We start from the raw sequence: 15,601 nt of genomic DNA, 5'->3' as shown, positions 1-15,601 counted from the left end.
TGTCAATTTTGTCAATTTTGTCAATTTTGTCAATTTTGTCAATTTTGTCAATTTTGTCAATTTTGTCAATTTTGTCAATTTTGTCAATTTTGTCAATTTTTTCAATTTTGTCAATTTTGTCAATTTTGTCAATTTTGTCAATTTTGTCAATTTTGTCAATTTTGTCAATTTTGTCAATTTTGTCAATTTTGTCAATTTTGTCAATTTTGTCAATTTTGTCAATTTTGTCAATTTTGTCAATTTTGTCAATTTTGTCAATTTTGTCAATTTTGTCAATTTTGTCAATTTGTCAATTTTGTCAATTTTGTCAATTTTGTCAATTTTGTCAATTTTGTCAATTTTGTCAATCTTGTCAATTTTGTCAATTTTGTCAATTTTGTCAATTTTGTCAATTTTGTCAATTTTGTCAATTTTGTCAATTTTGTCAATTTTGTCAATTTTGTCAATTTTGTCAATTATGTCAATTTTGTCAATTTTGTCAATTTTGTCAATTTTGTCAATTTCATCAATTTTGACAATTTTGTCAATTTTGTCAATTTTGTCAATTTTGTCAATTTTGTCAATTTTGTCAATTTTGTCAATTTTGTCAATTTTGTCAATTTTGACAATTTTGTCAATTTTGTCAATTTTGTCAATTTTGTCAATTTTGTCAATTTTGTCAATTTTGTCAATTTTGTCAATTTTGTCAATTTTGTCAATTTTGTCAATTTTGTCAATTTTGTCAATTTTGTCAATTTTGTCAATTTTGTCAATTTTGTCAATTTTGTCAATTTTGTCAATTTTGTCAATTTTGTCAATTTTGTCAATTTTGTCAATTTTGTCAATTTTGTCAATTTTGTAAATTTTGTCAATTTTGCCAATTTTGTCAATTTTGTCAATTTTGTCAATTTTGTCAATTTTGTCAATTTTGTCAATTTTATCAATTTTGTCAATTTTGTCAATTTTGTCAATTTTGTCAATTTTGTCAATTTTGTCAATTTTGTCAATTTTGTCAATTTTGTCAATTTTGTCAATTTTGTCAATTTTGTCAATTTTGTCAATTTTGTCAATTTTGTCAATTTTGTCAATTTTGTCAATTTTGTCAATTTTGTCAATTTTGTCAATTTTGTCAATTTTGTCAATTTTGACAATTTTGACAATTTTGACAATTTTGACAATTTTGACAATTTTGACAATTTTGACAATTTTGACAATTTTGACAATTTTGACAATTTTGACAATTTTGACAATTTTGACAATTTTGACAATTTTGACAATTTTGACAATTTTGACAATTTTGACAATTTTGACAATTTTGACAATTTTGACAATTTTGACAATTTTGACAATTTTGACAATTTTGACAATTTTGACAATTTTGACAATTTTGACAATTTTGACAATTTTGACAATTTTGACAATTTTGACAATTTGACAATTTTGACAATTTTGACAATTTTGACAATTTTGACAATTTTGACAATTTTGACAATTTTGACAATTTTGACAATTTTGACAATTTTGACAATTTTGACAATTTTGACAATTTTGACAATTTTGACAATTTTGACAATTTTGACAATTTTGACAATTTTGACAATTTTGACAATTTTGACAATTTTGACAATTTTGACAATTTTGACAATTTTGACAATTTTGACAATTTTGACAATTTTGACAATTTTGACAATTTTGACAATTTTGACAATTTTGACAATTTTGACAATTTTGACAATTTTGACAATTTTGACAATTTTGACAATTTTGACAATTTTGACAATTTTGACAATTTTGACAATTTTGACAATTTTGACAATTTTGACAATTTTGACAATTTTGACGATTTTGACAATTTTGACAATTTTGACAATTTTGAAAATTTTGACAATTTTGACAATTTTGACAATTTGACAATTTTGATGATTTTTGTGATTTTAAAAATTTAGAAAATTTTAACAATTTTGACAACTTTGACAGTTTTGACAGTTTTGACAGTTTTGAAAATTTTAGCGAATGTATCGAATTTAGTTTTTTAAATTTCCGAAGTTAGAAAAGCATTTTTGATTTCACTTAATTTGTGTTTCACGGCTTGGGAAATCGAAACTTACTGTTTTCATCAACTTTAAGTCGTCACATAAAAGTAAAGTGGTTGGTTTAATTTGTTGATTATTTTTAAATGCACAAATCTTGATTTTTATGAAATAATGAGATGAAAAAATGTCTCTCATATTTGTTGAGAAAATTTGAAATTTGTTAATGGAGCAGTGATTTTTTCGTTTAATTTTGAATGACTCTGATTTTATGAAATGAAACCATAACTAGAGTACAATCTTCAAAGCTCCTAATTTTATTTTTTAAGCTTTAAATTTTTTTCGAATTTGTATTCAATTGTTGTTATTATTTTTAGTCGAATGTGTCTCGTCTGTAAGGTTTTTTTTGCAGATTTTTTGGATTTATCACAGATAGAAGTTGTTTTTCAGGAACTGAACTTCGAATAATTGTACCCTGCGAACGATCGTTTCTCCATTTTTTTTTGTTTTTGTTCATTAACAGTCGAAATTGGATTGGAGAAACTCACGTGCCAGCAGATGACAGTACAACGTCCACGGGTGCTGAAAGAACGATCACACTTACCTCCGGCAGCTCCTAAAGAAATAAGATTGAAAAAAGTTGAAACGAAAAACACAAAATTAAATTCAAGTGAAATCAAACAAACAAAAAATTAAAATGGTGACAACAAAAAATTGAAATTTCACGTTTAAACATTTATTTTAGAAAACACAAAACAAAAATTGACAGAATAAGACGACAAACACAAAAATAAAATCACGATTACGTTCAGTTAGGGTGGAATCGACATCCAAAGAAAAAGAGTTTCGTGAGAGAAATCAAGGAAAATCAGTTACAGAAGAAAGAAGTGAAAAGAAAGAAGGAGGGAAGAGAAGAGAAGAAGAGATCGTTAGTAATTGAAGATTTTTTTGTTATTTGATTTTTTTTTTAATTTTTAATTTAATTCATGTCAAAACAGTAGAAGAAATGTGAATTCTAAGAATGTTTATATATTTGTTAGCTAGTTGGCTTGGTAAATGTATGGGGTGTTCTTGTCTTTTTTTTTTCTTCTGGTTTTGTGTGTTGGCTAGCTAGCTAAGCGGTTTTTTTTTGGAGGGAAGCAAATCATTTTGTGATGGACTGTGAGCTCGGCAGCGCATTCGATGAATGCTTTCTGGGTGGTTTTTCTGGGGCTGGGACACTATTCTGTGTGTGGTGCATTTTGAGGTTGATTCAATTTAGTGATGGTTCTTTCGATTGGGATGTGAATTAAAAATGGGCATGAGAGCAGCTTTGAAAATGTAGTAGCAATAGATTTTGTAGTCTAGAGCAATCAGATGAAAATTGGAAATGAAAGGGGAGAGAAGATTTCACAGGCAAAGCTTGAGGAAAACTGTTGCTATCTAATTGCTTAATAAAAAGAAAATGCTTGAGAAATTTGTTTAGAAAAAAAAAGGAAAATTGCATTGAAAAACGGGCAAGTTGTTGTGGTGTGAAAAAAGTTTAAGCACTAGAAATTTGAACAAACGAACACGAAACAATACAGGACTATCATATCTTACCTTGGATGCAAATTTAAAAGTACTCTTAGCAGTTTGTTTAACAAATGAAGTTATTAGCTGATTTGTTTACTTTTTACAGCTTGCATTGACCCCTGTCAAAAGCTTGAAAAAAGGCAACTACAGGTGAAGGATGAATAAAATGTTTTTATGACAAAAAAAAAAGATTTATTAATGTATTTACACCCAAAATTCTCTTAAAATCTTATAAAAAATTTACCACCGTACATAATTGAACCAATTTTAGTGGTTCCAGAATAGGCAAATTTGGATACTGAGCTTCCAAACCTGAAAGAGCAACTTCTTTTGAATTTAACGCTTCAAGAGCTCGATTTGTTAACATTTTCCCCGTTGCTGCGTAGTCGAAGAGTTTGTCTGAAGGAAACCTCGATTTTTTCACCTTGACATTCATGGATGGTGCCGGCAAGTTTTCTTATTTATAGGATCCCCACGACTTGACGACTTTTCTCCTTACGTTCAGCCCTTTTTTTTAGTAGAAACGTGTAGTTTGGTCGCTGACTGACTACAATGCTTGAAGAAAAACTTACAAGAAAGCAATTTAAGTTTCTCAACCGTTTTTCCTCGCCTTTTTTTTTTTCAAAAAGTAGGAACAAGCAAACTGACTTGAAAGTGGAAGGTTGGGAGGACCACTTTCACTTTGATTGGTTCGGATTTAGTCCTGTCGATGGAAAGACCCTTCTGGAGTAGGGGGGGATGACAAGTACCAAGTACTCGTACGACAAAGACACGTCGAAGACGACGACAACATACACGCTTCCAGATCACTCAAGTGCTCCCTACCTCGGCATCTTGGAAGGAGGCAAAGTGAAGAGAAAAATCCGTTGCTTTATAGTTCACTTCCTTTATGCTGTCTATTATCGTTGCATTATTTGAGTATTTGATGCCGGCGATGGGCGGGATTGTGTGGGTACCAACTAGAAAGATTGGTTTCTTTCCATCGTGAAGACGCTAGTAAGGGGGGATGAAATCTAAAGAAATGCATTCACTTTTCAATTGCTCGGGTACTTTGGAATAACAGTTTCCTTTTTTTCCCTCGCCGCTTTTATTTTTCACAGATGGAGATGTGTGTGAGAAATGGGAGCGCAATTTTTATGCGATGATGTAAAGTGGATGGTGGCTCAATTGTGAGGGGTACACAAATGCAAAAAAAAAATCCCGAGAATCAGAAATGTCTCCCGTCACAGCCGAGCATTGATAGCGCCCTGATGATGTTTCACGCTAAAAGCTTTCCGCTGTTTGAAGGTTTTGTCGATGATTGTGAACCATTTTGCTCCCAGCGGAAATGGTACACATTGGCTTTTTACAACTTCCGATCGTTCTCGGTTGCCAGTCCCAGAAGACGGAAGCAACCTACAATCAATTAGCTTCAATTTCTGGTAAGTGGTGCTGCTGCTGCCGCCGAGGAGAAACATCTTCCTTTTTTGTGTTCCCTACAGCTTTCTGCAGCCGAGAAAATAACGTAGGAAAAGGATGGATTTTCCAACCTCCCCCTCTTTCTCGTAAATAGAAGCAAACTTCCGGCATCATCCAAACGGCTCCGGGCGTGAAAGCAAATTTTCTCTTAATTATTAAAATCAAAGTTGTCCCAAGAAGAACTGTTTCATCATTTCGAGAGCTCCTCGTTTTGCGTACCAACTCAAATCGTCTCCGGTTGCTCTCGGTTGCAATGATTTAATTGAATTTTTATTACTGTAATTAAATTTTAGCCGCAGCATCCCACTTTCGAGAAATCTTACGAGTCGCAGCAAAAAGATGGCAGGCTTTCCCTCTCAAATGCTTCCGATTCGCTCGACGTGGCTTATGAAAATGTACTCCTGGAAATGAGCGCCTAAGTCAGTGCGAACTTTAATTGTCTGTGGCTAGGCACAGACAGGGGATAAAGATTCGTTTTGCTGGGAGCAGCGAACAGAAAAAAAAACAATTTTCAGCTTGAAACAGGAAGCCAAACAACCGGGATCTCCTACAGAAAACCGAAGCTGAAGGCAGAGGAAGTAAATTAAAACAATGATTTTTTAATTACGAGATAAATGGGAAAACTTAAGTTTTTGCAACTGTTTCTCGAGGTTCGAGGAAACCGGAAAGATGCTTTCCTAAGACACGGTCCAGAAACTTGTCTGCCTCAGCAACGGAGTAGCGAAGCTCCTGCAAATCGAAATAATTTAACACGAATGAGTCCGTTGATTGAAATCGGTTGTACAATTGCTGGCAATTAGGTCCTCGTTTAAGGAAATTTAAAATTTGCAGTAATTTTTTTTTTAAGTTTAAAAAATCTAAAATCATGAACACATTTTTTGAGTATTTGGAAATGAGGTTAAGACATTATTCAGTTGGAATTCATGACGAAATTTTACTAAAACAAATAAGTTAAGCTAGAAATTGTAATTCCACTTCGCGTCTGTGCCTCCAGCCATAAACTCAATTCCAACTCTTCGGCCGTTCAGGAGGAGTGCAATCGGTTTGATTGTTTCATAAATCGATTATAGCTCCCGGGATGTACAAACCGCCGTATTTTACCAGCAAAAATGGATGGCCACTTGAGCCCCAGCCCGAACCCGGCCAACATATTCCACAGTTTTTACGAGCACATCAGTTTTTTTTACTCTCTTCTCAATCCTCCAAACGAGTCAACCTTTTGCCCCAGCCCAGCCAGCACTCGATATTTTTACTTGAAGGATCGACGATAAAAAAAAAACCTCGCAAAATCAATAATCCATCGAACTTTATCACCGCACAATTTTACCGTTAGTCCCTTCGCAGATATGCGCTGCTAATTCAATTCATCCCCCCTAACCCGATGGGGTTTAATTCATTTTTTTATCAACCTAGCAGCTGCTGCTACGGCTCCATCTTTCGTGGGCACCCACTCAGCGATTGGAAAACGATGACCACGGATAAAGGCTTGTATCGAAATGTGCATAATCCATCCCTCGACTTCCCCCCCACTTCACCGGAAGCATCCCGGACAGTAAATGGAAAAACTTTATCTATTTTCCCCCGGTTTATCCGCTCTTAAAAACCATCACTGGTAATCCCTACCCGGGAAAAATAAAAAAAAAACCTTCCGAGACTCTTGTGTCAATTTTTTCCACCCCTTCACAATTTGTGTTTCACTCCGCTGTTGTTGTTGTTGTTGTTGTCGTCATCCGATGGACCGACTCGATCCCCTTTGTTGATGATGTTTGACACTTTCAATGGGTAAAGTTTGTGCTCTTGTATAAGAGGACCAGGACGAGGGCGACGCTTTTCAATCATTGTTATTGATTGATTCCTCCAAACAAAAACCCCCTCCCCCTTTCCGATTGTGTATTCCTATTATTTTCATTTACAGTTTTCCAAACAAACTTTAACTGATTGGAAAATATGAACAATGATGGGATGAGTGAGGTAGCATGGCTATTTTATTGAAAACAGTTAGATATTGAACAAAATTTTGAATGCAAAATTATACTCAAAACTGTCAATCTGAATCTTTTCTAAATTTATTCCAAATTATGAATTTTGAATTCTGAATTCTGAATTCTGAATCTGAATTCTGAGTCTGAATTCTGAATCTGAATTCTGAATCTGAGTTCTGAATCTGAATTCTGAATCTGAATTCTGAATCTGAATTCTGAATCTGAATTCTGAATCTGAATTCTGAATCTGAATTCTGAATCTGAATTCTGAATCTGAATTCTGAATCTGAATTCTGAATCTGAATTCTGAATCTGAATTCTGAATCTGAATTCTGAATCTGAATTCTGAATCTGAATTCTGAATCTGAATTCTGAATCTGAATTCTGAATCTGAATTCTGAATCTGAATTCTGAATCTGAATTCTGAATCTGAAATCTGAATCTGAATTCTGAATCTGAATTCTGAATCTGAATTCTGAATCTGAATTCTGAATCTGAATTCTGAATCTGAATTCTGAATCTGAATTCTGAATCTGAATTCTGAATCTGAATTCTGAATCTGAATTCTGAATCTGAATTCTGAATCTAAATTCTGAATCTGAATTCTGAATTTGAATTCTGAATCTAAATTCTGAATCTGAATTCTGAATCTGAATTCTGAATCTGAATTCTGAATCTGAATTCTGAATCTGAATTCTGAATCTGAATTCTGAATCTGAATTCTGAATCTGAATTCTGAATCTGAATTCTGAATTCTGAATCTGAATTCTGAATTCTGAATTCTGAATCTGAATTCTGAGTCTGAATTCTGAATCTGAATTCTGAATCTGAGTTCTGAATCTGAATTCTGAATCTGAATTCTGAATCTGAATTCTGAATCTGAATTCTGAATCTGAATTCTGAATCTGAATTCTGAATCTGAATTCTGAATCTGAATTCTGAATCTGAATTCTGAATCTGAATCCTGAATCTGAATTCTGAATCTGAATTCTGAATCTGAATTCTGAATCTGAATTCTGAATCTGAATTCTGAATCTAAATCCTGAATCTGAATTCTGAATCTGAATTCTGAATCTGAATTCTGAATCTGAATTCTGAATCTGAATTCTGAATCTGAATTCTGAATCTAAATTCTGAATCTGAATTCTGAATCTGAATTCCGAATCTGAATTCTGAATCTGAATTCTGAATCTGAATTCTAAATCTGAATTCTGAATCTAAATTCTGAATCTGAATTCTGAATTTGAATTCTGAATCTAAATTCTGAATCTGAATTCTGAATCTGAATTCTGAATCTGAATTCTGAATCTGAATTCTGAATCTGAATTCTGAATCTGAATTCTGAATCTGAATTCTGAATCTGAATTCTGAATCTGAATTCTGAATTCTGAATCTGAATTCTGAATCTGAATTCTGAATCTGAATTCTGAATCTGAATTCTGAATCTGAATTCTGAATCTGAATTCTGAATCTGAATTCTGAATCTGAATTCTGAATCTGAATTCTGAATCTGAATTCTGAATCTGAATTCTAAATCTGAATTCTGAATCTGAATTGCGTTATTCTTGAAATTTTTGAGTTTTTTGTAATTTTTGTAATTTTTGTAGTTTTTAATATTTGTAATTTTTGTAATTTTTGTAATTTTTGTAATTTTCGTAATTTTTGTAATTTTTGTAATTTTTGTAATTTTTGTAATTTTTGTAATTTTTGAAATTTTTGTAATTTTTGTAATTTTTGCAATTTTTGTAACTTTTGTTATATTTGTAATTTTTGTAATTTTTGTAATTTTTGTAATTTTTGTTATTTGTGTAATTTTTGTAATTTTTGTAATTTTTGTAATTTTTGTAATTTTTGTAATTTTTGTAATTTTTGTAATTTTTGTAATTTTTGTAACTTTTGTTGTTTTTGTAATATTTGTCATTTTTGTAATTTTTGTAATTTTTGTAATTTTTGTATTTATCGTAATTTTTATAATTTTTATGATTTTCGTCATTTTGGTCATTTTTGTCATTTTTGTCATTTTTGTCATTTTGGTCATTTTTGTCATTTTTGTCATTTTTGTCATTTTTGTCATTTTTGTCATTTTTGTCATTTTTGTCATTTTTGTCATTTTTGTCATTTTTGTAATTTTTGTCATTTTTGTCATTTTTGTCATTTTTGTCATTTTTGTCATTTTTGTCATTTTTGTCATTTTTGTCATTTTTGTCATTTTTGTCATTTTTGTCATTTTTGTCATTTTTGTCATTTTTGTCATTTTTGTCATTTTTGTCATTTTTGTCATTTTTGTCATTTTTGTCATTTTTGTCATTTTTGTCATTTTTGTCATTTTTGTCATTTTTGTCATTTTTGTCATTTTTGTCATTTTTGTCATTTTTGTCATTTTTGTCATTTTTGTCATTTTTGTCATTTTTGTCATTTTTGTCATTTTTGTCATTTTTGTCATTTTTGTCATTTTTGTCATTTTTGTCATTTTTGTCATTTTTGTCATTTTTGTCATTTTTGTCATTTTTGTCATTTTTGTCATTTTTGTCATTTTTGTCATTTTTGTCATTTTTGTCATTTTTGTCATTTTTGTCATTTTTTTTTTTTTTTTTTTTTGCATTTATTTAGGACCTTTTTTGGCATTCGGGTCCCTGATGTTTTAAAGTTACAAAGTAATGTTAAATTTTATCGTACAATTGGATTGATTTTAAATATTCTAACACTGTTGTTGCTCTTTCTTTGTCGTCTGCTAATGCCTCTCGAAGGTTACCCGGTACTCCGTGACTGATCCGTTCCTCTTCCAATTGTGGGCACATTGCGATGATATGTTTCACGGTTAATACTTCGTTGCATCTGTGACATAATGGACGGTCAACTCTGTCCAGAAGGTACGAATGTGTAAGTAATGTGTGTCCGATGCGTAAACGTGCTAGGATCACGTCATCTCGTCGATTCCCCAAGAATGCAGCTTTGAATGGAAGCACAGTGTTTTTCACTTCGCGTAATTTGTTGGTTAGGTTTGAATGCCACTGCATCTGCCATCGGTTAATGAACTGTGCCTTAATGATTTTCCGTGTTTCCTTGATGTCTATAATCTGGTTTTCATCCTCTGGCAGTTCCAAAGCCTTTTTTGCTTCAATGTCTGCTCTCTCATTTCCCGGAATCCCGATATGACTGGGGACCCAGAAAATAACTATTTCTGATCCCATCTCGACGATCTGATTGAACAGGGTTTGTACAGAGTCCTTCCATCTGGAGTTTAATTTGCATTTTTCAAGGTTTGTTACAACGCTCATGGAGTCAGTACATATAAGATATGCTCGAGATTCTCGCTGATCGACTATCCAAGTCAGAGCTTGTTTGATTGCTTCGCTTTCTGCTGCGAAAATACTGCTAATGTTATTCATACGCTTTTGGAATACGAAGTCATCACACACTACTCCATAGCCGCATTTCGAGTCCTTTTTTGATCCATCTGTATAGATTGCTTTGTGAATACGGTATTTTGTTTGCCGTAATTCGTTGAAAATGTGTCTTAGATCGTTCGATGTTGAGCCTTGGGAAAGTTCGTGGTGAAGGCTTTTGTCCACGTTGAGTTTAAGCCGTTTCCACGGAGGGCATTCTGGAAATTTGAAGACTGTTGTTCTTGGCAGCTGTAGTTCTAATTCGGCTATCAAATTAGATCCTCTATCGATGTAGCTGTTAGGCTGGATTCTAGATCGTTCTCCCCACCTTTCGTCGGAACTTATATCGCTGTTGCTGTCACTGCTGAGATGGTTTATGTTATCATCTTCAGAGTTTTCCTCGATACGATCAACGGCTAGACATCGGGAAGTATAAATCACGGTTCGCTGATTAATCAGTGTTTTCAAACTGGGGATTCCGGTTTCGGCTTGTAGACTAACCACTGGACTTGTTCTGAAGGCTCCTACGATTGCTCGAAGTCCTGCGTTGTGCACTGTTTCCAACGACTGATGAACTTTACCTTCCATGGCTGATAAAATCGGTGCTGCGTAAAGAAGTTTTTCAAGTATAGTTGCACGATATAGTTTTAACAGGGTGTTTCTATCTCCACCCCAAGTCCTAGCAGCTATGCTCCGGATAAAAAGGACTCTTTGCTGGCAGGCTGCTTTCACTTCTTCAGCGTGGGCACGATATTTCAGGTGTTGATCGAGGATAACGCCTAAGCATTTGTGTTGGTTTTTGCGAGGCACAATCGCCCCATTGAGCGTTAACTTGCTCGGAGTTGTCGGTTTTTTTTTACGTGGTGTGCGGTAGATGACAGTTGCACTTTTTTCAGCTGATATTTTATATCCGGTTTCAGTTTCCCAGGACCCTAAATGGTCAAAAGCTGTCTGAAGCTTTCCTTCTGTTTGCTCTGCGTTTTCGCCAGTTGCGATCAAGATTACGTCGTCAGCGTATATCAGGCATTCAACGGTTGAGGGTAGATAACTAGTAAGGGTATTTATAGCCAGCAAAAACATTGTCACGCTTAACACCGAACCTTAGCAAAGGCCGGTTTCCATTGACTTGAGACTCGACGTATTTCCGTTTATCGATACTTGGAAATTCCTGCTTCGTAGCATTTCTTGAAGGTAGTGCACCATTTTTCCACCGATATTGTTACTCACCAACTGCTCTAGGCAAAGCCTGCGCCAGGTAGTATCGTAGGCTTTGCTGATATCCAGGAATGCTACTTGAGCTATTTTGTTTTTGTTAAAAGTGTCACGGATAATCTTTTCGAGGGTACAAAGGTGATCTGTTGTGCTTCGTCCTTTCCGGAAAGCGTATTGACGATTGTATAGCAGGTTTTTCGTTTCTAGAAGATGAATTAGGCGATTGTTGATCATCCTTTCGAAGACCTTTCCCATGCAGCTGTTGAGGTAAATTGGGCGATAGTTTAGAGGATCTGATCGTTGGCCTTTACCTTTAAAGATGGGGACAACAATCGATTTTGTCCATTCCAGGGGATAGACTGATTCCTCCCATAATCGGTTGTATGTCTCTAACAGAACAGTTTTCCCATCTAGAGGGAGGTGCGAAAGCATCGCGTAGTGGATGTTGTCAGGTCCTGGTGAGGAGCCTTTTAGTCCCTCCAGAGCTTCGTCGAGTTCATATCTGCTAAACTTTTGGTTGTGCTGGCCTGAATCTGCCGGGATAAGCAATGTATTGGATTCGACCTGTCGTTTGTGATTGAGGAAACGTTCACTATACGCACTTTCACTGGATACTTTTTGAAAAGCGTCTCCCAGGGACTCGCATATGGCTTTAGGGTCTGTAGTCGTTTCACTTTCATAGCGGATCGAGGTAATTTGATGGCCCCTCATCTTTCCTTGTACTTTCCGATAATTGCTCCACATTTCCTTCAATGGGGTCTGTGAAGAAAAAGTTCCTGCCAGTTCTTCCCAACTTTTCCTCTTCGCATTTATGATCGCTTCTTTTGCAGCAGTGTTGGCGTTTTGGAAGGTGCTCTCAAGTTGATCTGGGTTTAATCTGTTGGCTTTCAGTTGTCTCAATGCTTTCCTCCTTTTTTTGACGAGCTCTGCGATGTCTTCATTCCACCATGGAACGCTCTTTTTTCCAAAAGTGCCTTTCGTCTTGGGAATGGAAAGTTCTGCAGCCTCGAGGATAGATTTTGTTATATTTACTACTTGGCGTTCCACGTTGCTGTCTCGTTCAAAGTTGAGTGCATTTTGGTACTGCTCCCAGTCGGCGTCCTCGATTTTCCACCTAGCTCGACTTTTTGGTGGTATTATCCTTCCAGGAAAGACTACACTGATCGGTAAATGGTCACTACTGTAGGCATCTGCTGACACGTTGAATTCGAGTAGTCCGGCTAGATCCTCTGAGCAGAGAGATAAATCTAGGCACGACATACTGCCGTGGCGCTGATCGACGTAGGTTGGTTCTCCATTATTTAAGATGATCAAACTATTTTCTTCTGCGAACTCTGCTATCGTTCTGCCCCGCACGCTAACGTGATCTGCGCCCCACAATGGGTGATGGGCGTTGAAGTCTCCAACCAACAATTGGGGCTTCGGGATTTGATTGATGAGTATGGTTAGTTCAGAATTGGTGATGTTTTTTCTTGGTGGCAGGTAGATATTGAGAATGTTTACGTTGTACGGCGTTCCGATTCTGATGGCTATAGCCTCGAGTGCACTTTCGAGCGCTATTTCCTCACTTTCGATGTCTTCTTTGACAGCCACTATGACTCCTCCTGCCGCTCGGTTTCCTGTCATGCGTGGTCTGTGGTAGACTTTAAATCCATTGATGCGTGGACAGTTTAGAGAATTGCACATCGACTCTTGCAAACAGATAACTTGTGGCTGATTTTCTTGAATCAAGATATCTAGTTCGGCTTTTTTGGGTCTGAGTCCTTGCACATTCCACGAGATAATATTGGGTGCAGTGTTCGATGATGTCCTACTGGAAGAACGATGAGTAGGCTGGCAGAGCACGGGTTGAGGTATGACGTCCCCGCTCCCGCTTCCTCGATCGTCTTCCCCTGTAGCCAGGGGTGGGGTGGTTACTTTCTCTTCACCGGCCCCCAACCAGTGAGGATTATTTCTCCTGAGTGCAGTAATTCCATTAGTTCCGTTAGAGTTTCCTGTTGGGTCGCGTTCGTTGATGCCGATAATTCCATTTGTTTCATTAGAGTTTCCATTTGGGTTGCGTTCGTCATTGCCGTGGATTCCAGTTTCGTTGTCTAAAGTTCCAAAGTCGTGTCCGTTTTCGATTGCAAGTTCAGTCATAATTTGGGAAAGGTTAGGGTTTTGCATGCTGGTCATTCCTGTTTTTTGGGGGTCGACCTCTTCTTTTCACGACGACTTCAGGCTGAGTTTGAGCTTCGTTTGTTTCTTCAGTTTCCATGGTTGGACACAGTGGAAGTGAATTTTTTGAGCTCAGCCTCTGCTTTTTCAGCATTGGTGTCTCATCATTTGAAGCAGTTTTCGAGTGGGCGGGATACGATGGTTCGTTGACTTCTGTTTCCATTTCTCGTTCAGATCCGGTTTCAGAAATATCATGATTGTCTTCGGCAGCCTTGAGTTTAGCTTTGAGCTGGTAAAACTCCTTCGCGATTTTTCTCAGTTTTTCCATTTCTGAACGATATTTCTTAATGTCTTCAGTTTCTTGTGAACGATTCACTTTTTCTTTGAGGCTGGCATTTTCCTCTAGCAACTTGGCGATCTGCACTTCTTTTTCCTGATCTTTTCGAAGCTGCTCGAGACGTTGTTGCGCGCCGCATACATTAGCATAGGAATTTTCCGCGTGTTTTTTTGCGTACTCTTTCCTTGCTTCTCCAAAGGATATTCCGCTGTCGACTTTGAGTTTCACTATTTCTTCCTCTTTTTGGTAGACTGCACATTTTCGGGATGTTGGTGGATGATTCCCTTTGCAGTTTTTGCAAAAAGGGTCCTCTTCACACTCTTCGTCTTCGTCCATTTCATTTTCATGGGATTTTGAGCAATTCTTACATGTTGGATTATTCTGGCATTTGTCTTTAGTATGCCCGTAGGTAAAGCAACGGTAACAAAGTAGAGGTGAAGGATAGAACAGTCGCGTTCTACAATTGATGATACCCATTCGTATTTCCTTCGGAATAACAGTGCCTGAGATTGTAAGCACTACAGTTGGTGTGTTGATTCTTTTGCCGTTTTCCTTTCGCGTTATCCTGCGTGCTTTTATAACGCCTTGTGAGGTTAATTCTTCCACCAGCTCATCGTCAGTTAACGAAATCGCTTCCTTGCAGCTTATAACGCAGCGACTAATGTTGAAGACAGGGTGGGGAATAACTTGAATTTTTGTTCCGTCGATAAGCTCTTTCATGTTGATCAGTTTTGTTGCTAATCTAGAGCTGCGTGTTTTGATAACATATTTCGAACCGTTTTCTTCGGTATAAGCGGCTTCGATTTTCCCGATGGACTGGTCAATAGATTTGCTAACAATGAACGGGTTCTGCGGTAGCGGGTGTTTCTCGTCGGCTGAGCTCAGCGATAATATTATTAGTTTTCCGAATGTTCCTAATCGGTCCATGTATTCAGGTAAGGTTCGATCATTTTTATCGGGAGGATCGCCTGTAGTAGTTACCCCCGTGGGGGGATTTAATGCAGCCATAGTGGCTGCCCAGTGTTTGGGCGCTTATTAGATGACCTCAGCACGAGATTTTTGTATTCCACGATAAAATTCCAAATCGACAGATGCGTTCTCACCGTAGTGAGGAACGACTACCCTTTGACCTATTTACACTTCGGTTCACCCAAGGGTTCAAGGTACAAGTGACCGGCAATGCGTTTCCGCCTGAGCGGGTAACGACTACGCTTTTCCTTTATAAACTACTTTGGCCAAGCGTTAAAGGTACGACCAAAGTAGGGACGTTTTACCCTCTTTTCCCCCAGAAACTTGTTCAACACGTCCAAAAGGTACAAACAAGCTCTGCACCTCAACGATCAATTTGAAAACGATCGAGTTTGATGGGGCCGCACGGTGTCTTAACTACTCCACACGTGGGTAAGCTTCCAAAAATTGACAGCAGATGTCTCACTGTTGGCAAGGAGATATTGCTGTTGGTGGATCTTTTCGCTTGCAACTAGGAGGCTAAAACTTTAGCCCTGC

At 36.3% G+C, this 15,601-nt stretch overlaps 1 protein-coding gene across 21 annotated transcripts in view; it reads right to left on the bottom strand.

Annotated features, from left to right (window-relative positions):
- Window positions 1-15,601, bottom strand: part of LOC129745252 (complexin) — a 588,611-nt gene that overhangs the window by 163,760 nt on the left and 409,250 nt on the right. For 17 of the 21 annotated variants that reach the window (XM_055738313.1, XM_055738290.1, XM_055738296.1 and 14 more), the window contains one exon: window positions 2,614-2,625. The exons of the other annotated variants lie outside the window; for them this stretch is intronic. In XM_055738313.1, coding sequence (XP_055594288.1) covers window positions 2,614-2,625 — 12 coding nt within the window. The remainder of the gene's footprint in view (window positions 1-2,613; window positions 2,626-15,601) is intronic. 21 annotated transcript variants of the gene reach the window in all.

Source organism: Uranotaenia lowii, chromosome 1 (assembly GCF_029784155.1).
Source record: "Uranotaenia lowii strain MFRU-FL chromosome 1, ASM2978415v1, whole genome shotgun sequence".
Classification (NCBI taxonomy): Eukaryota; Metazoa; Arthropoda; class Insecta; order Diptera; family Culicidae; genus Uranotaenia; species Uranotaenia lowii.
The sequence above is the reverse complement of the archived record's forward strand: the minus strand, read 5'-3'. Positions and strand labels throughout refer to the sequence as shown.